The 21,735-nt window shown below is 38.7% G+C and overlaps 1 protein-coding gene across 4 annotated transcripts in view; it reads left to right on the top strand.

The window, feature by feature from the left end:
* The window catches only part of BMPR2 (bone morphogenetic protein receptor type 2), a 109,015-nt gene that overhangs the window by 32,001 nt on the left and 55,279 nt on the right, over nucleotides 1–21,735 (top strand). For all 4 annotated transcript variants that reach the window (XM_080400126.1, XM_080400129.1, XM_080400127.1 and 1 more), the window contains exon 2: nucleotides 21,115–21,288. In XM_080400126.1, the coding sequence (XP_080256252.1) occupies nucleotides 21,115–21,288 (174 nt within the window). The remainder of the gene's footprint in view (nucleotides 1–21,114; nucleotides 21,289–21,735) is intronic.

The raw sequence follows: 21,735 nt of genomic DNA on the forward strand, positions 1-21,735 counted from the left end.
CACTTATCTCAAAATATCTGTTTGATAGTTTAGAAGGTTGTAGCTTTTGTTGGCATAACCTAAATCATGCTGCAGGTCCTTATAGCAATTTTTTGTAACATGGCAACTCTACAGCCATAGGTCCTGCATGCTGCCTTTGTATGTTAAGTAGCTCATATAGTCAGAAGGAAGTAATTTCATTAAAGTTTTGCTTTTTCACAAAATATCCACAAGTGAGAAGTGATTTTCTTGAACTTGTTTGGATCACAAAGAAAAAATAAGTTTTAAAGATCTGAATAATTATGAGCTGAATCATCCCTAGTTAAAGTTAGGCAGACAAGTATATGTGGCATTTTTCTGTGCCTTGATGGCGTGCCAGAAATGTGTAATCGAGTTTGCATGTCTGGATTTGCATTTAGTGACTAAAACTCCATGTATGTAATCTAGAAAATAATTTTTGTTTAGGTATTTGATTTAAGAATTTAGACAACAATTTAAGAAAGGTTTCCGATTTGTTGCTAGTCTGTCATAATTGCTTGCAGGTTATGTATTGATACTGCTTGAACTTTTTCTCAGATCTGAACTTCGTATCACAGGACATCCACTAGAAATTGCAGACACTCCCTCATGATGTTTAAAAAGGAAAAATTATGACTCAAGAAAAAGAATTACAGTTACTTCTTACACACTGTCAAATGACAATGGCAACTTAAACCTTTTCGTTGCACTTTCCCCACTAGTGACTGTCAGATTCCTTACTGCAATAGATGGACTTTACAGGGACTCCAGAGAACTGGCAGCTGAGGTTATTTTGAATGTTAAGGCCCAGGGCTCTAGAGGGGAAATAAGGATGTGCATTCTGTCTAGTATTTCTCAAATATGACCTGGGCAATACTGCTTAGTTACTTGACCGGTATGTTTTCCTCCGTTACTTGTTTTCTTTTCAGAAAGAGGAAAATGGGGACAGTATGAATTCTATTATTGAATTTTTCTAGAGGTGTGCCAAGGAAGCCCAGGTATTTGGGGTCAGCTAGGAAATTGTTTTTCTTCCACTCATAGGAACTGAGCCATCTGTCAGCTATAGCAGAAATGTGCAATAAGAACTAGAGACAGTGTTCTTTGATGTATTGGAGCTTATTTTCATTTATGTGAGCTGGAGGACAAAGGGCTGAATCTCCAGGGCTTAATGATGTTACTAGTACATAACAGTATTGCTATTTGAAAATCAAGGCTTGCAAGAATCCTGAAAATGCTGGCATCTGTGCCTGCTATAAGCAGCAGTAAATTGTTTGTCTTTCCTTGCACCACACTCCTTCCATTTCATTCAGGCCAAGAGGGTGCAAAAAGGAAGGTGCAATAAGTACCAGAAGTTTACCATCTTACTGAGGGATGGCTTCTGCAAACTCAAAAAGGGATGAAACAAGAGCCATATAAATGTAATCTTAATTATTTTTCAAAGTAGGAGCCAAGCCAGAGTATCTATTAGGAATTTTCATTGGTTTTTCTTCCATGTGTTTTTGGCAATGGGAATACAATGGAGAATTGATGCATTTTGAGGGAGTGTTAATGTTTACTTGAATATTATAATGGTAGCTATAGTTCATAGTGGCACCTGAAATGATCTTTTGGTTGTTCTTGTTTCCATAATACTGAAATTCATGCAGAACATTGCAACCAATGAAGAAAATTCACAATGATCTGTCATTCATCCCTCAATGGCTTTCCACTTTTTCCTAGAGGTACAACAACCCTGGATTTGTTTACAATCTGCATAGTGCTTTTTTGTTACTGCTATTATTATTATTTTCAAAGATTTTGATTCAAGGATACACAGCCATTTCTACAAATTTCATCCAGGTAGTTAGGCAGAGTTGATGGGCAGCAGGTATAGTGAAACATTACAAAATACTCTGGATACAGTGTAGTGAGTCAAAGAGCCGGGCTACTAGAGAAATCTCCCGTGAAGTGTGGAATTCTGGCTCTGCGTTTGATATATGTGGCAAAACTGCCGCTGACTTTAATGAGGTCAATCCTTGGGTTGTAAAGGGACTTGAATAAATACCTTGCGTAATTCTTTTCTTGTTTTAGTGACATTTCACACAGGCATTTGGGTGCAGATGTCATGATATTGATTGTTTTACTTCTTTTCAGAACTGCAAAAATAGGCGAATTTATATGAGTCTCTGTGGTCTTTGCAAGAGCAAATTTGGCACCAGATGTCCCTGCTAGTCTTTGGAGGCTTTGCAGGAGAGAGAGGCACCTTATAAAAAGCAAGATAGAGATGGCATTTTGTTCCATCTGGAATCTGAGTGTTGAACCAAGGAAGCTTCAGGAGCTGCAGTTGCTATAGTGATGCTTGCAGTGATGTTTTTCAGTACTTATTTTCTTTGAGCACACATAAAAAGTAAAGCTTAAGAAAATAAAAGTTGACAGCCTCAGACTCATTTAGTTTTAAATGGTGGCTTGTGTGGAATCTTTTAAATCAATTTATGCTTATCAAGAAAACTGTGTAAAAAGATAAGAATGTCTGTTCTGTTCATCCTACTGCCAAGAGTAAGTTTTGTTTTTTAATAGGCAAAATTCTTGTTTCTTTTAGATACTACATGTGCCAGCATAGGATTAGTGTTAGTGTATGCTTCAGCAGAAGGTGGTGGGGGTGTGCATGTGTAGATCCCATAGGATTCAATTGTTTGTAATGCTTTATAAACAGACACTGCTGTGAGGAGCTTATGTCTGATTTTAGATTAAAACACAGCAAGACGCTTGCATGTTGCACTTCTTCCATTTCCTCCCCTGTTCCACTGCAAGTGGCCTTGGCTGGGAAGCCGGTCGGCAGAGCTGAGGAGGAGCAGAGAGACCTCCGCAGTGTTTCCCGGCTTCTGCCCTGACATCATCTCTTTAACGCCGCTATTTGGCACTTGACTGGAATTCAGCGACTTCAGTACAATTTAAGTAAAGTGTGAATGATTACATGTGTGTACTAAAAAGTTATAGAAGTGAGAAATACGGATTAGACGTGGTGATGGGAGAAGCTCTGGCAGAACTGGGAGCATTGTGCTTGCCAGAGGTCCTCCAAGAGCTGCTGTGTTGGTATTAAGTAGCGGGCACTTGTAAGCAATCTTTCTTTCAGCTGTAAAATCTCTTGTGTCTAATAAGCACCTTTTCTTTCCATTGGAGTCATTCTGGTGTCTCTCACCTCTACCCAGAGCGTTTTCATTGAACTCTTTAAGAAATTGGTATCCATGAGGTCTGTATTTTCTGTCAAATTTGGTTGAATGTAGCAAGTAGGTGGTGTACGGTGGGTGGGAGAGGAGGACAGAACCTAAATAAAGAAGTTTGCGCTCTCACCATCTGGTCTCTATTGGGTTGTAGAGTAGACCTGGTTAAGGAGGGGAGTGCCAAATTTTTGTGCAGGTAGGGACAAACCAGTACAGGGGAGACCTCCACTGCCATCATTCCTACTGCAGCCCCGTGACCGCCTGCTGGTGAATGTCTGTAGGCTCGAGCACTTGTGGTCCTGTTTGTTGGTTTGGCTATGGGCTCACCAGCAGGCCTGCCACAGCGGGTACCCGTGCCAGTCACGTTACTGTAGCCCTGAGAGGTCTCTAGAATGTTCTCACCTGCCTTCCCCCTGATTCTGCAGTTACACAAGCGTTATCCTGTGAGATGACAGAATGAATTACTTCCTCTGAATAGGGACTTTGATAAGCGCTTTGTAGTAATAGGCAACGTGACAGTAACTAGGGCAGTTTTGATCTTTCTTATTTTAATATTTTTGGTTACATAATTGGATGGAAGCATGAGTTGGTTCCTGTCTCTACTTATTTATAGTCAGAATAAAGATACAGTGTAATGACTTAAGGCAGAAAATGCCCAAATGTCGAGGTCAGGTCGTAGGCTGAAGAGTGCCAAAGATAGGGGCGATGGAGCTGTGTCTTGCGTCAGCTTAATGCGTCTGTTAGTACAGGGATTTTGTTGGTGCTTTTTTTAATGGTTGCTGATTTCTTCCTTGTGGACTTACGTTGTGGTAGAAATTAATTTTCACCCAGCAAGCTTGGGTGAAAAGAAGAGAGTGACTTTGTGACCTGGTGGCTGCTCAGGCACCAGGATGTGCGTATAGTGAGCTAGAAAAAGTGTATGGGCGTTTATGGGAGAAACTGGCATCTGCTATCAAATGCATCATGGTGGGAGGGGAAGCAGGCGGCAGGCAGGGGAGTGATGAACAGGCTGAAGAAAATCAGTGAGAAACTGAATGCTCTAGGACTTTGAAAGGTAAGACGGGGAGTACAGTAAAGTTAAGCATTAAGGGGTGAAATAGCAAGGCAAAGAACCTTACTGCTCAAGGGGTGTGAAAGGGATATAGAGGGGAGCATAATAATGAACTCTGCCGGGGAAAACCTACCTATGGCTTTAAATTTTGTGGGATGGGTTCTACACTCACTGTTTGAATATTTTTTAGTAAACTCTACTCAGCGTATTCAGAGATTGCTGAATTCTGTAGTACTTCTGTTTTCTGTATTTTTCAGGTAGAAGTTAGTAATTTTGCAAAGCCTGCAGACTGTCATGTCTCATTAACATTCTTCTCTAATGCTGAATATACTCTCAAATATTTTCATATAGAAAAAATTCTTTTTGTTTAGGACTTTATTTACATTTTTCCTTTGCTTTTATTACTTGCTTTGTATTGAATCATAAAAGCTTCAGCTGAAGGGAGTGGTGGCTTTCTGCTGAAAGACTTATTTCTGTAGTTTATGTACTCATTCATTGGGTAGAGAAAGCTTAGTCATAACTGAATTAAATTCCTCTTTTTTCATCGATGGGATGCTCCCTTCCCTCCATCACTGGTGGTCACTGGCTTGCTGTCACTGATGGGAAGAACTGCATATTTCTTGTTAGACTTAACTTCATTTTCCTTTGCTGTTTCCCTATAAAGATAACCTGGCCTGGATTTTTGTTTTCTTGCATTGTGTTCTCTTCTCCTCTTTACAGAGAAGAGACTTACATATCCGCCAACATTTTGAATATTTTACTTTAAATTTGGCATTAATACCTGTGTTGTACATCCTTTATTGGTCCAGTGTTCTCAGAGAGCACTTAGGTCATACTCATTAGAGGTGGAAGAGAGAGGGAAAGGATTGATGAAGCCGAGCATGAACTGGTTTTTTTTCCCCCCTCTGTGAAGTCCAACTGATTCTGCTGTTGGGAGCTTCTTCACTTCAATTTCTGTTAAATGTTTTCTGGTCCCTGAATAATACAGTGACTGGGTAATGTTAGAATCCACATGAATCAAACTATTTCCTGTTTTCTCATCCTCGTTGCCCTCAGTGACGTCCAACTATGATTTAAAAAAACCAAGATGTCATGGAAAATACAGCTTTTAGAAATAAAGAAGCCAAAGACAGTGTGGATGAATTTGTGTGTAGACGCTCTTAGCAATCTTTACTTGGGTGGATGGGTAGGGTGGAAGATTTCAAGAGCATTTATATAAGAGTGAAAACAGCTTGCAAGCCTGAGAGGGTTTACCTTTCAGTATTATGGGATAGAGACAGCAAGCAAGACTTGGAGAATAACCACATTGTAAACAAAGAAGCTGAGGGTAAAACTATTGGAAGCTTCTTTTGTTTAACTACTCTGCCTCATTCAGACAGAGCATTTGAGAACTGTGAATGGCTACTGTTTCATCTCCTAGAGGATGTTCAAAGACCTTTAAATCCCCAAAAGGGGAGCGAAAGAAGACAAAGCAGAGGAGGCACAAGTAAGGGAGGAATAATCTGTCTAATCTAAAAGCTTTCTGGAAAGGCATGCTTTGAATAACTGGTGCATATTTATACTTCTGTAGTTACCCCTAGGCTGTCAGTCCTATCGTGCCTGGCTGTGAAATTGTGACTTTGGCTTCCTCTTCTGAGATACAGAGGCCATATCAATAGCTAGAAACTGCGATCAAGATTGTCCTCTTTTTGTCCCTGTACAGGAATCCTAAGATTCAGTATATAATTCCAAAGGACATTAGATTAACTCAGTCAAAGCAAACCATAGGCAGCAAAAAATGCCATGTCCGTACTTCTGAAAATGAGGTACAGCTCTACTCTCTCTCCTAAAATTACTTCTTTAACCAGCTACCAAAGGGATGAACTCAGTTGGTTTTTAGTCTTGCGTTTGCTTTAGTGTCAGCCGAAAGGAGTGGTTTTACCAGATGAATGAATTTCCTTCCACATCTGAATTTTCTTTACAGTTAATGAATTTTGAATTTCCTTTATAGTTGTATCAAGTTGGAATGATGCAAACATTCTCCCATTACCAGTAGAGCAACTCAAAGATGTTGGAAAAACATGATGCCGAGGTGTTAGTAGATGTTAGTAGAAAACTGAAGAAGTTTCCTGAGCTTTGGTAAGCAACGGTTAAATGCTGGGTTCTGCTGCTTTTCTGTTTGGTAGTAAGTAGCTCAGTCTCCAGTCAGGACAGTAATTCGTAGCCTTAAGGAGGGAGGTGTTTGGGCATAACAAACTATTTGAACACTCATATAACAAAGACACTTCTTTTACTGAGAGCTATTGGAAGTTTGTGTTTTGCAAATTTTTCTACACATGAAACTGAAAAACTATTTGAAAACATTTTGAAGATAAACCTGTAACTTCCAAATTGTTCAATTTTTCTCTTTCCATGGATTTTGGCATCGGTTTAGTTATTAGTAAGACTTGGGTAGAAGATTGAAAAGTCAAAGCTTCATTGCACAGTGTCCCTGGATCTGAATGGCAGTATTCTGTAATTCTTCCACTTCTTCATTCTGTCAGGTTTTACTGTAAACGTAGTTTATAACTGAAGATTTCCTAGACCACATGCAATTTATATTCCATAAGTTCAATTTTTAAAATGTATAATAAATAAAACAATGAGTTAATATCACATTATCCTGCTATACCCTTCTCTCTGGCAACAATTGAGTATTCCTGAAAGCACCTTCCAAGCTAGCTAGCTGTCTACAGTCTATGATAATCAGCTGTAATGGCACATAGGCAGCTGGTTTGCTAATCCTTTGATTGCAGTATTAGTTTGTCTCAGAGATTCTGAAAACTTGTCTGATCCTGTAAACGTGTTTAGTGAATATAGTAGACTAAATTATATCTTGCCTTAAGACTCTAAAACACATAATCAGGTTATGAGTTGTGTATTTTCACTGTGCTACTGGGTTTTTCCCTTTTTTGATAGCTGTGTTTATGTTTAAAAGAAAGAAAAACATATCTGTTCTGAAACAGTTTAGCAAAAACATTGAACTTAAATTCATTTAACATTGGAAGGATTTGTATTTTAATCACTAGAAATTGTTCTTATCTGGCTTATCACCATGTCAAGTAATTCAGGCTCGGATCAGGATCTTTTACTTAGAGATTGCAAATAAGATTTCCATTATACAAATCTAGTAAGAAGAATGGGAAACATACTTTGTATATATGTATGGCTCATTTAAAATACCCAGTATCCTGTACAACGCTGTATTTTTGATAAAGAAACATAACTTTTAATAATGCATCTGCAGACATGAGTGTTTTTTCCATGTTATACTTTAATTTTCATAAGTTTGAGCCAGTTTGCTAGAAAATAAGTACATGAATTAATAAACTTGATCTGAAATTCTTCAAAGCTGCTATTTAAATGTTTACTGCAAGCTATATTGCTTTCTAATGTTTCTAGCTCAAATTAAAGAGAAAAACTTACTTTATTCAGTTCATAAACAATAACATTCTCAGCAGTGGCTGACACAGTGCTTGATTATAGTTCTTTTTCTAGAGACAACGAAACCAACTAGCTAATACTTGTTCAGTATCCCTATAATAAATGTATATACCACTTTGTGCTTTTATAAGACTAAAGGCTTTCAAAAAAGGTGAAAATGTGGAGGAAAAAACCTCTTCACTGGTAAATTCTGCCATTGTGAAGCCTCTAATTTTTTTTTTCTTTGTTAGATGAGGTTTGTCTTTGTTCCTTCCTTGTTAGTCCCAAATGCCAGGATGCTATTTGTGCTTATTTCCTGTCCTTAAAGCATGTCTGATTCAGAAAAAGTGTGGATTCTAAAAATCACGGACTGAAGTGCTTATTTTATCTACCTATGTCTGTGGCAGAGAGCTAGAGCGTTCACGGGGAAGCCCTTGTGCAGTCTGGCTCTGTGCTTACCCCTGGGACGGCAGGTTGGTGGGTCAGGCTTGCTAGTGACCCAAAGAACCTGATGTTTTCTGCTCACGCTACCTGTTGTTTCTTGTGAGACATTTTAGCTGTGCTACCAGGAGTGTATATATAGGGTGAGGAGTTAAGATGGTCTTTCAAGCATAATTGTAGTTGTCATCCTCAGGTGTGTAATGCAAAATGTTAAGGAAGTTGATTACAGTCTTTTCTTTGAGTGTCTATATTTTGGGAGTGCCCTTTTCCATGCTTCCTGTCATTAGCATCAACAAAGATAATTAAAAACAATCTTCTGCTGTTTATAATAATTTTTTTGTTTCCTTGTCCCCAGAAGTTTGTTTCTTAGGTGTGACGTACTGTACTTCAGTACATGAAAGCCAGTCCTTGAAACAAAAGTGTGTTCAGTAATCTGGGCTTGTCTGTGTGTACCAACCATGCACTTTTTGACTGCATAAGCTTAGAAACCAGAAGTTATTGAAGAGCTTGTCTTGACTAGACACTGGTTTTTCTGACTACACAGAGTTTTCAAAAGTTAGTTTATATCACCTTCTTAGCTGATGAAGATGTTACTAGTACAACAAAGATTTAAATGTGAAAGAATAAATGTGTGAAGAATATGTATCAATTGGTTTTATATAGTTCAGTGCTGTGCCCATAAATTTCTAACAATTTACACACTGTAACACCAAGAAATACATGAACAGTGACCTCTGTTCAGTGGGCTGGTAACTTTGAAGTCTAGCAGAAGCAAAAGTCACTATTTTCCGGTTTTGCCCAGTTCAACAAACACCCATAAATACCTTTAGCTCACAATTCTTTTCATACCTTCTCTCAGTTAAGGAACAGGAGTTTCTTAAGAGTAGGAGTGTTTGAAGTAGGTCCCAGGTTCCCCCCAGAATCTCTTACTCCTTGATAATACTCTGTGCTCTCCATGAAGTTGCTTTCACCTTGCATCGGCCAAATTAAGGTGCCTAGGAAGCAGTCATGTTGACCATGCTCTTGACTCAAGATGACGATGGTTTGTGGGATACCATTAAATGCCTTGAAGAGAAAGACTTGAGATGGTTTGGAACTTAAACATATATTCTTTGAGGAGTTCTGAAAGGGTGGTGGGCTTGATAGCCTCATAAAACCTGTCAAGGTGGGAGCTAGTTTTTGCCTTTTGCTCCTCTTGTGATTTTTTTCAGAGTTAAGATTTCAGAGCCAAATAGAAAATATTTCTGTAGTCAGTCAACAGATAATATAATGTATATTACTGAGGGCAAAATATGATTACAATTTTGGAACTAAATTTCCTTGTAGCTTCAGATCACAGAATGTTTGCCAGTTTTCAAATGTTTCAGCGTATTGTCAGTAGTATAAGTTCCCTAAAAATGTTTATCAGAATTTTGGTAAAATACTGTAAAAGACAGGCTGTATGGGTACTATCGTTCTCCACATTGAAGCTATTGAAAAGTTTTTGAGAAAATAATGCATGCAATGGAAATGGCATCCCTGCTTGCTAGAAAAGTGGGTATGTTGCATATGTTAGGGGAATTTCCAGTAACAGGCTTTTTTTCAAGGGATTCTAAAGTAGACTCTGAAATAATTAATTTTGTCTGGGAAGTTTGTCACATCTGAGTTTGGGGGAGAAGTACCACATCATTACTTTGCTTTTACTGTTGCTCTTGATGCAGAGTTTCCTGTGTTATTCCATGCAGATACTTTACTTTGACAGCCCAGATAAACAAAAGCCAGACGCTCATACCCAGAAAAAAATCCCTGAACTCCAGTCTAGGGCAAAGATAAAGAATTTGGACTTCTTCAGTTCTGTGAATAGACACCGGCCACTGGAAAAGATTATGTGTGACTAAGGCTGTGATTTCTGTTCTGGCATAATCGCTAAACAGTAACATGAAGATGCTTATTTTTCTCTGAATGGAGACATAGTTGTTTAGGAAGTGAATAATATTTAAACAAATAGATTGGAAAAATGCTATGTTTGTTTAAATCCTGCAATATACATATTCATGCTTTCAAGAGATTAAATGTAGGCCGGGATTTTTCCAGGAGAGCTGGTTAAGTTGGATGTCCAAAATCACATCGAGTCAGTGAAAGCCAGCTATGTCCTTCCCAATGTTTTTCCTGAAATCTGGGTTTAAATGACCTTTAGCTTGAGTTGAAGTAATACTTAAATAAAGTAGAAGATACATATTAAAGCTGGCTTACAATACTTTTTGTTGAAAACGTATTGGTTTTTTTCTCCCAACATTGTGAGGCTGTGAGTAGATTCTTTCTGAGCTGATACAACTAGGTGTAAAGACTGGAATTCCTGTTTGCTCATGGGGTAAAAAAAAGAGATCGTTTCATCTTGAGACAAGAAGACGACACAAATCAGACAATGTGATTGAAGCCACAGAGATGCTTTCTGCCTTGTGAAGTCCCCACAGAAAATGGTTGTCTTACTAAAAACTGTGGAAGCTCTAAGATGGTTGCAAAAAACAAGCAGAGTTGAGAGTAAATGTTTTTATGCTTCTTATTCCACTAATGTGTTTAGATTAGGTTCTCCCTTGAGTGAGTGTTAAGCGTACTCCATGTTTTGACACTTCTATGGTATTTAATGGTTTAATTGTATAAGTTTTATGCTGATTTACTTATACTTCCCAGTATTTGAGTACTGACAGCTTTTTCAGAAGGGTATTTGAGTATGCCTGGGCCCTTGCATTTCCACGTAGGACAAGCTGACTGTATTTTGCTATGGTGTGGAATGTGAAGGTTTTGGAAATGTCCATAAACTCTAGAAGTTGAAGTCTGATGACAAAGATGAGTATTTTAAAGCTAACAAAGTGAATGCTAAAATGCCATGGTGTTTTACTGTTTTCACAACATTAAAAAAAAACAACAAACCCACCCCAAAACCACCAAACCTGCTGGAATCTCCTGCTGCAAAGCCTTTAGCTGTTACTTAAGTGAAAAGTTGTGTGATAAAATGTCATTAGTCTTGAGTAATCGTTGAACTAAGATAATGTTATCGTTTTTTTCACATACCAGAGTGTGCTTTTCACTGCTAGCAGGTGATATATTTAGAAATTTCCTATTGGACAGATTGATAACCTTCCTCTGCTACCTGTTTGTTACAAACATTTTGTTTTAATTCTGTCTTGTTAAAAATCAATGGCAATTTAGCATAAGGGAAAAAGAAGGAAGAAACCTGCTGAACTAGACAGACTTATACAATAAAAACAAATGTCCTAACTGCATACCAGCTGAACACAGCTATAAAACCATGTTAAGGAAAACGCTGAATCATTGATGGAGGTATATTGTTTTTCTGGTTTAGATATATACATTCTGGAGGAAATCTTGTAAGGTGGAGGAAGCTCTGATTAGTGGCCAGAGGTAGCCAAAGGTCAGCTTGTTAGGGCTCCAGCTGAGACTTCAGGACACTTGGTTTTAGTTCTGTAGTTTGTCCTTCTCTGACCCTGGCTGAGTCAATGAAATATATCCTCATTACAGATTCAGCTTGAATCTCTTGCCCTATCAGGTGAAAAATGCCCCAGCCTCTTGATGCAAACCATGAACGAGTATTGACTCTGTTGATTCAAATTTGCTTGAAATTTGTGAATTTTGTCCCAGCAGATTTTATGCCAGGACACAGGTGTTGCTAGCTTTCTTGCCACTTACCTTGTGTTCTTGCCACATGGATAAAATTTTGGTTCTGTGGTAGTGCCTGATTTGGATGAGGCTGGCACAACGAGGTGGTCTGGTTGTCCTCAGAAGTGTTTAGAAAGGCTGTGGAAATAAGGCAGTGACACATTTTATGGGCAGTAAGCTCACGTATTTTTGCATAACATCTGGCAGCATTTGGGGACTACATAATTTGTCAGCTGCTAGCAATAAATCTCTGCCATCCTGTTGCTCTCCTGCACAGCTCCTCTTGCTTAAGCTGGGTTCTTCTAAGGTAACGCTTCCTTTGAGAGTAAATCTGGGGTAAAGCAGAACAAGGCCTTCATTAAAAAATTTGAGTTGACTAATTTTTGGCCGCACCATACCTCTCTATTTACATTAATAGCAACTCATTAAATTCCTGGTATGGTGCATGCATCTAACACCAGTGAGCTGAATATGGGGCATGTGGCAGTGGCCCTGTAGCCCTGAGGCTGTGAGGAGAGGGGGTCTGCACATCCCAGATGGGGCTGACAGAAGGCCATGGCTCGTGTGCCACGTGTGGTGCAAGACACAGTTCCTGGGTGGGCAGCCAAGTGTGAGCCTCGTGCAGGACATGCGAGATACAACACAGCTGCCGCATGATCTTGTTTTATTTATTTAATGCTAAAGGACCACTGTTACTTCAGAATGAAGCTGAAACACCGTGCCCAAGTACTGGTGAAGAATACACAACAGGAAAAGTTGGTATCTCTGTCGCTGCTGGTAACGTTGCTCAGCAGACAGCACTGTGGTGTTGCCCTTTCTAAGGGAGTAAAGAGAGAAAAGGGATTGCAAATTTGCTTGCTTGCTTACAGGTTAGATTGAGGAGAAGAAAAGACTAAAGGACGTCCGTGTACAGAAAACAAGTTGAGTTTTCTAGTCTCATGATCTTTTGACGGAAGTGTCTTGTAATGAACAGAAATGATCTAGTCCTCTGCATATTTAGTCACATAATGGCTTTGAAATGGATATCAGTACTAGCAATCGTTTTAGTTTTGGCACTAGTTTTCAATCAAAGCCTGGCTCTGTGTAACCGCCAGCATTTGAAACTGATGTTACATAGCAAAAGCAGACAAACCCAAAGTAATTTTCATCAGTGAAGGCTAAGGACATGCAGTACTGTGGATAGATTATTCCAGACTTTAACAGTGAGTATAAACTGTAAGGGGTTATTGTCAAAATATATTTTGCATTGCATCTTGAGGTACGTAATATGTCCTATAAAATATAGGTGGAGCATTAATGGTTGTGATGGGTATTTCCTCTCTTTTTGTTAGAAGAAAAAAAGCCTACAGCCATAGATGTAAATTTCTGAAGCATTTTTCTTTATTTTCCTGCCTCCCTCCTGGGAGTTCCTACTGTATTCTCTAATGCAAATTTCCATTCTTTCTTATTCATGTCTTGATGATATTAAACTAGTGGTTGTGTTTGTGGAGCCCACCTGGAAGACCTCTAACACAGAAGTTCACTGTACAGCAATAAGCTGTGCTGTCTCCCCAGCGACACGCTCCCTGGCTGTGTGTTGCACCGTGGTGCTCCTGACCTCTTGCTCAGAAAGTCCCCGGGGCCATTTCTGACTGGTTGAAGACCTTCATGCTCTCATGCCCGATCCTTAAGCAGGCAATTTATTTACCTTCCTGACCAGTTGGTGCAGTTCTCTGCTGTGCAGTTGGTCAAACACGCTACAAAGCAGAGTGCTGGAAGTGTAAACACGTGGAAGATTACCAGCAGTTTAGCTTTTTTCCTCCCACTCTAAGTTAGTATTAAGGACCATCTGTCTGTAAAGAATGGCTTCTTTCAAAAGGTGTCTGCTTGTGATATATTTTTATATAAGTGTATACACATTTAGAAAAGTTTCTGATTAAAACCTCTGAGGAGAAAAAGATGAAAAAAAGCAGCAGTAATGCTTGTTAAGTGATGATTTCTTCAGGTTTCTGTTTCTCTGTGCATCACACCAGTATTCAGCTATCGGTAGTTGAAAGGATGTACTCAAAGGAGCCTCCTGATGTACATTACTTTAATCGCCCTCCTTTTAATAGTTTGCATTATGAAGACACGTGCTATCTCGTAACTGTGCCTCGAGGGTGATGATGTTTCCCCATATTGTGTAAATAAGAGAACTCCATAGAGAGCTGACAGGGCCAGAAGAAAACAGGTTTTGTGTCTGTGGCTGTTCTGATGAAAATCTCAGTAATTCAAAGTTACAGAAAAAAAAACTTAATCTTTTACAAAAAAAACTGTTGAAGCCTAATGAGGTTCCCAGTTGAACATATTTAAAGGAATCCCATTACAGGCAAACAAACGCTCAGAAACCTTTTTAACTTTTTGTCTTTTCTCAAGTCTTCACCTATGTGGTCATGAAGGCAGCTGGACATAATTACCGCCACGGTACCCACATATGTGGTCCTTGATGCTAGCAAGTCTGTTCTTGTAGGTTACGTGCAAGTTTGTCTTGACTGTTATCATGGATTCTTGTATTCGTGACTTGCATCACAAAATGTATTGCCTGGCATTAATTGTAAAGTGGCAAATGTTTGTTTATTTATTTTTAATCCCCACAGTTAGAACATGGAGTAGAATAATTCTTTGTAGCATCTGAGTAACATTTGAGTCCTTTTTCCTTCCTTTCCCCCTGCCTTTGCACTTGATGCAGATTCCATGTACTGCACTGAATAGATGAAATGTCAGGAAGTGTCGATTAAGTACTAATGGAACTGACTTCCTATGCTATTAATGAAAACATGACTCATGTTCTCAGGATTTGCAGTTGGATTCCTGTAACTTTTTGGTATTTCTGTTTTAATTGTTTTCAGTAATTATGTTTTCGTAGAACACAAAATGATTGCAAAAGAACTAGTATATTAAAAGCAGTAACAGCATATTCACTTGTTTAAAATGAGCCTAATACGGACGAATCATAGATTCATAGCATGCAAGATTTCTGACAGTCAGTAGATGCACTTGTAATTTTCTTTTGATCTTTGCTGTTCAGAAGTATCTTTTGTGGGGAACAGAGGAAAATATTAAAATAGTAAATGTATCTCAGTGTTTTTCTAGCAAACCACTACAGACATCCAGACTTCATTTATTTTTGTGAATCACTTCTCTGTTCTTGAGCAATCGGAAATAGCAGTACAGTTACAGGGAGAAAATATTGAAATCAACAGTATAGTATTTATCCTATAATAACTTGCTTTTTCTGTCATCTTTTGTTGACAGTAGAACTGATAATTGCTAAGACTAATCATGTCAAAACCCGAGCCATATGCCAGAGGGTAATTCCTGAAGCCCTGGTGCTTTTTCTTGAGGCTCTGTAGTGGCATAGGGATGAACCTCATGCTCCCCTGAGCACTGCGGCAGTAAGAGTGAGCCACAGGATGGACTTGGGAAACTACAGCCAATTCCCAGTTCCTTTATGACTTCAGGAAAGTAATTTAATGTAGTCTGTTTCCCTAGTCTCCTTTCGAAATAAGACAATAAGGTTTCACAATCTCCTTCAGGTTAAGTCTGTTAATGTACACGTGGTGATCAGATGGCAACCAAGCAGGAAAGCTAAGAACAGTTTGTTTCTTAGACTGTTTCTTGAAGCATCCGTACTCGGTTGTTATGCCGCTCATGTTTTAAGCAGAGTTTTGAAACTGGACAGTAAAGTGAATTTTTATTTAAATACAGGTGTAAAGTAGGCTGGAGAGCAGCAGAACTAATTTTGGGTTTTTTTCTGAGTTACGATAAGGAAGTGAAGAGCTTGCCCTGTTCTCAGTGGCTTTTTTCCCTTGGTAGAACTTCTGGAAATGGTGCCTTCTCTTCTTGTCTTTGTTGGAGATCTCTGCTGAATGAGAGAGTGGAAGTTTGAGTTAATTTTTTTGTTTTTATTCAGTTGTTTTGACATAGTTTGTCTGGTACAGAAGTTCAAGAGGAATCAAAAATAGGCATTTAATTATAAATAATTCACAATTTGTTCTGGTTTTACTTTTGTCCTTTTCAATGTCAGCCCAACTCTTGCTACTGCAGATCTCTGTAGTAGCAAACTTTTCAGTGGTGTATGATGTTGTAAGCATTCAATTGCCATTTGTTTCTTTCAAAATTTCTCTTATAGTCTTTCATTAAAGGTGAATTAGAAACGAGCTGAGTGTATAATGGATTCCATCCATGTGATGAGCAAATACAGTTTACTATGAAGGTTACTTTATAAAGATAATGGAAGTACCAAAAGTCCTTCTCTTCTTACATATTGTGAGAGAAATAATAAATGGATGTTTCTTAGTTTTGAAGGTAGCCTTTAAATGTGACTTTCTCCTCTTTGTAGTCATAACTTCCGTATTTCTAAAATTACACTTGCCACGTGCTGGTTTGATCAGATAATTGTGTTTAAGTACAGTGCACTCTCCAGAGGTGTCTACCCCCACCCACAAAAAACCCAAGTTGCTCATTTCATTTCAGTAGCTTTTTAATCTTTGGGGGAATACATGCATCTTTGGCATTTTTTTCTGTTTGTTGTGCTTTAGACCTAATGATGAGAGAGTTATTATAGAATTACACATTTATAGAGAAACTGTAATCCAAGTTAATTTTAATGATTTTCTGTGGTTATTTTTTGCGATGCTTAACTTGTGCAGGAGTAATAAGATGGATAGCTTAAAAGCACCTGTAAAAGAGTTGAAACAACATGATTTTATTTTTTTTTTAGTAAGAGCAGGGCTCTGGAAGATGACTGCAGCCATGCAGCAGATGTCCTGTGAAACCTGTGCTGCCACTTGCCTTGGTGCTTGGGCTTAGTTTTCTTTGTACGCTGGGACATTTCATATCTGGGCAAATGTACTGTATAATCTGATCTGTAAATGGTTTCTGCGTTTTGCCGATTTAAGGATACACTGCTGGCGCATCTTGAATCTGTGAAATCTAAGGAAAGGAGTGCTGCACGGTGAACTGCTTATGGGCTCTTAATATCTGGTGGGCACACCTGTCTGCAGGGGCTTTGCCCTTCATTTTCCTGACATAGGCAGCAAATGAACTGGATTTATCAAGTGGATCAGATCAAGAGCCTCCAACTTCATAGGATAAGTTGTTTATTTTAATTGCTCTTGTTGTTTAGTAAAGATATTGACATTAAGATATTTCCTTGGGTTTGGATCTATTTGAACTGAAGACAAACAAGATAATCTGGTAGTTCTAGTCTTACCCTACCATTTTGCCTGCCTTGGAGACAAAAAATAGCAAGTAGCCCAGCTGAGTAATTCTGGTTTTCTGTCTGGTTGCTGCACACTGAGTACCTCGGGACCTGTGTCCTGCAAGAATCACAGGATAGTTGAGGTTGGAAGGGACCTCTGGAGGTCATCTTGTCCAACACCTTGCGAAGGCAGGGTCACCTAGAGCTGGTTGCCCAGCACCGTTTCCAGATGGGATCTGAATATCTTCAAGGATGGAGTTTTGGAAAAAGCGGGTTTGGAATTGTTTCCAGCTAAGCTGCTATAGAGAGTGTTAGTGGTTGCCCTTTCACATTGCAGCTGCAGAGCTTCCAAGGGACAGGTAGATGTGTTTCAGCTCTGAATGTACCGTGCATAGCTGTTGGCTCCCACGATGTCAGACATAAAAGGTTGTCCATGAGGAACACATATCAATCTAAATAAGCAACAGTATTTTACCTTGAAGAGGTAGGATTTCTGTTGAAATAAGTAAAGATTATAACAGGCACCCCAGTACTTCTGTGTGTTCTTATAGTAGTATCTCCATTTTCGGGAGGGAACGTTTAAAGCATACTGATCTAGCCCGGAGGCTGCTTTCAAGGCCTGACTTAAAAGTATTCCAATATTAAAAGTTTTTAGAGCTAACTAGTTTCCGTTACCAGGAAGAAGGAAACCTTACTGCCAGATTCCCAGAGCAGGAATGTGCCAAAATCACGCAAAGAAATTGCAGCAGCTCATCTATTCTGTTGTTCTTCAGGATGGTTTCTGGATATCTGAATGGCCTATCCAATTTTCTTCGGCTTTACAGCTTCAAAAATGAAGCTACAGAGGCCATAGAGAAAAATAAAGTAGCTTTTGTTATGTGTCCCCTGTTCTCCAGATGTTCCATGCCATCAGGGAAGGGGCAGGGGTCAGCAGAGTATTGCAATGGGTACTGCTCCCACAGGGGTTGTACGACTCTAACTTATAATCGAAGCAGGAATGTGCAATGATCAGCATGAAAGCTCTAGTTGTTGGGTGAGTAACCTTTATTTTTTGTTGGAGAAGTTTCTCACTGAGATCATCTGACACTAAATTGTGGCACATTAACTTGCCCTTTTATTAGTTTGCTAGAAAACTGATAAAGATACGCACTCAGGTTGGTGTAGCAGTGGGTGTTCTACCCTCCCGTCTGCAGGTATTCTTACAGGGCAATACATTTTGTTTAAATCAGAAAAGCTTTTGGTAGCAACTGTTATTTTCTGTAGTGTGTGGCTGGACAGCATCTAGCGTGATGGTTAACAACTTTCCAAGTATCTTCTGCATGTTCTTGCCTCTCAACGTTGATCCTAAGAGATTTTTAGATAGGTTAAAGAGACCAGAAAAGTAGGCAGTTAAAGCTGTCTGTGTCTCTGGAGCACAGACATGATGCATATAAATATATTTTTGAGTAGAAAGCAAAACCAAAAGGTTTTTCCTTTTTTTTTTTTTTTTTTTTTTTTAGAACCTATTGAGGTATTATGAAAGTGCACTTCCCTGGAATTACTTTTTGGTTTTTCTAAACCAGAGGTTTTTGATAAGGAAACCAAATCTGTGTGGCTGTCTTACAAATTCTGTTCTTTTTAATTTTTTATTCACAATAAAGGCAAATTATGAAAGGGCTTATCTTGCAGCAATTTGAGGATTCTGTAAACAACCAACATCTCAGGTGACCTTAGTCCCACTCAGCTATCACATGCAACTGATTCAAAAACCTTTGTAGTGTCCCTAGGAGCAGATATTTCTTAATAAAAATGTATTAATATAAAATTTCATATTTCAGAAAGCCATATAATTCTGTCACATTCTCTCCTGAAAATTACAGTTCCATGATAATTTTTTCGCCTTTCTATTTTCACTAAGTTAGTCGGCTCCGGTTCCTTTATGGCACTGGACTACTGTCCTTTCACACATTGTTCCTTGGCCAGTCCCATGTCATGTAGCAGAGAATGCAGGACAGATGCTTCACGCCTGGCATACTCAGCTGTTCCTGAGAATAAAACTACTACGTGCGACTGGCAAGTACTGCTTGAGGCAGCATATGCTAGCTGTTAATGTGTGACCTTTTTGTCCTCAGTAACTTGAATAACTCTACTCATTTAGAAAGGAAAAAAATTAGATATGAAATTTAGGCAACAAGAGTTTCTGATTATCAAGCCCAGTGCTTTATAATACATGTATTTATTACTTCAAAACTCTAGTTCCAGATGTAAAGTGTTAATGGTACCCTGACCAGTGTATGGCGAGGTGGGTGAGTAGTGTGGACTGTCAGCCAGGTTACTGGAGTACGTGGAGCTGCAAATGATTGAATTACAGTGACTTAAGAGGTTCCCGTCTCCTTAGCTGAGAGTTTTACCACCACTGGGCTGACATGCAGCTCAACTTACCACACGTGCCCTATCAGACCACTAGAAAATAAGCTAAGTTGCACTATTTTAATTACTGCTGCCACAGAATAAACTGGGAGTCACTGACAGACTGCTTTTCTGGATGGTGTAGCTATTTATGGTTGTCTCTGCATGAGAGAATTATGAATTTCAATTCCTTAATGAATAATAACAGCCTTAGAAGTGAGACATGTATCTGAGTTTCTTGGTTTGTCTTTCTATTACCCAGTCATCTGTGCTGGTGACACAGTGAAACAGCATTTTTGCAGTCAGTGTGCCTTGCTGAAACATGGCTTCTTTGGGGCCAGTGCTGCAGAATGATCAAATAAATAAATACTTAGTGAGGAGATATTTTATACGTAGACAGTGCCTTTAATAACTTACAATTATGTATGCTGTAATTTACTAAGTTCAAAATCTGTTTTACTAAAATACCAGTCTATTCCACCTTGCATCTTTTTGCTACCAGTGCTTTCATGGGAGTTAAAGAACTGGTTAAAATCTAGTTATTGAGATACATAGGACAAGTTCTTACTGCAGTTGGATGTGTGCTGAGCTGTACTACTGAATAAACTGAAGTGCCTTGTAAGTACACACCTAGATTTTCATGCATTTTACAAAGTAATTCCAAGGAAGAGTGAAAATATTCTAAATATCATATTCCTTACAAATGATGGATTTTTTGATCTTGGACTTGATGCCTTTCTGAAGAATTTATTGTTTGAATGTGTTTGCTTTTCCTAAAGGAAAGATGACAGAGGGATATCAGCATGGTTGAGTCCTTTTGTTGAGGTGATATGAACAAAAATAGCAGTAATCATAGGGGTAAAACATATGCATTCTTAAGATACTAAATTTCTGAAGTTTGTATTATTCTTGTAAAAAATATTTTTTTTTGTGGGTGGCTTTGGTTTTGTTGCAATAAACACCCCCAGAGATTTTTCAGGTGATGATGGGTATTTATTTTGCGCTCTCTGTATGTTTTATAAAATATTGCTGCTGGATATTCCCCAAGGAGGCTTTACAAACAGCATTGCTCCTGTTTACAGGCAGTGTTTCATGGAACTGCTGGTCAATCGTATGGGTTTTACTCTGCCATTAGTATTTCTGTGGGTGGTCATTAATGAAGTTGTGTAAAAGAACCCAAACTGATAGGTCGCTGAGCATAAAGAAGTAAATGTCAGTGTAATGGCTGGATAACATGTAGAAAAGAAGAGTTAGGTCAATAGAAAGAGTGGAAAAACACCTCTGAATTAGGTGGGCACTGGGCTGGGTGGCAGTCTGAAAAAGATCATCTTGCTTTAGGATCTGGAAACAATTAAGGAATGCATGCAGTTGCTGAAGAAACCAGCTAACAGTTGTGTAACTTGTGCTTGAGGACAAACGATGCAGATGATAGAGACTATGCAATGAAATTTTTGTTCTGCACCTGTGAATTTTAAACATTTGCATGTTCATTTTGAAACATCTGCTGAGGGCATTTTTTTGTCCTCTTAATGAAAGTGACTTTCAAGATAGACCTCATTTTTATTTCTGACTGTTGGGAGTACAGTTTAAAGAATGGATATGTGTAATTCAGGGTGGTTTCAAATGTAGGTTTCCAGAAGACCTTAATTGTCCTTTTATTAAAGTTAATATTTTATGCATAAAATCGCTGACAGATGTTGTCCTTTCTTTGTCTAAAGCTGCGCAGAGTGAGGAGCGGCTGTGTGCTTTTAAGGACCCATATCAGCAGGACCACGGAATCAGTGAGAGCCGAATCTCCCAGGAGAATGGCACAATTTTGTGCATGAAAGGTAGTACCTGCTATGGACTTTGGGAAAAAACACGAGAAGGAGACATACATCTTGTAAAACAAGGTATGTAACATTTTAGTGTTAAGTGCAGTAGTTTTGCTACTCTCTTCACTTTTTTGTGATCTAGCCAGCCAATGTGAAAGATGTGCAGCTGCAAAGCTAGATGTTTTGTTTGTATATTGTACAAATGCATTACTTTAAACTTCCCACTTAGCAGTTTTAAATATGAACAGAAAGTTTGTTTGAAATACATGACTTATAAAAGAGACCAAAGAGCAACGCACAGTTGAAAGAGAAAGCACTCTAATTGCTTGTTACTTAGGATATCCACCGTAAGATGGCTTTCTTGAAGGTATCTCGGTGTATGTATTGATGTAATGATACATTTAAAAATGTCTCCTTAAGTGAAAATGTATATTCATGTTGATTGGATGTTTGTTTACAGAGGAAATTGCAGCTATAGCACAAGACTGTCACATATCACTAACGGTCAATTCACTGTTATTCTGT

Source organism: Falco punctatus (assembly GCF_963210335.1).
Source record: "Falco punctatus genome assembly, chromosome: 8".
Taxonomy (NCBI): domain Eukaryota; kingdom Metazoa; phylum Chordata; class Aves; order Falconiformes; family Falconidae; genus Falco; species Falco punctatus.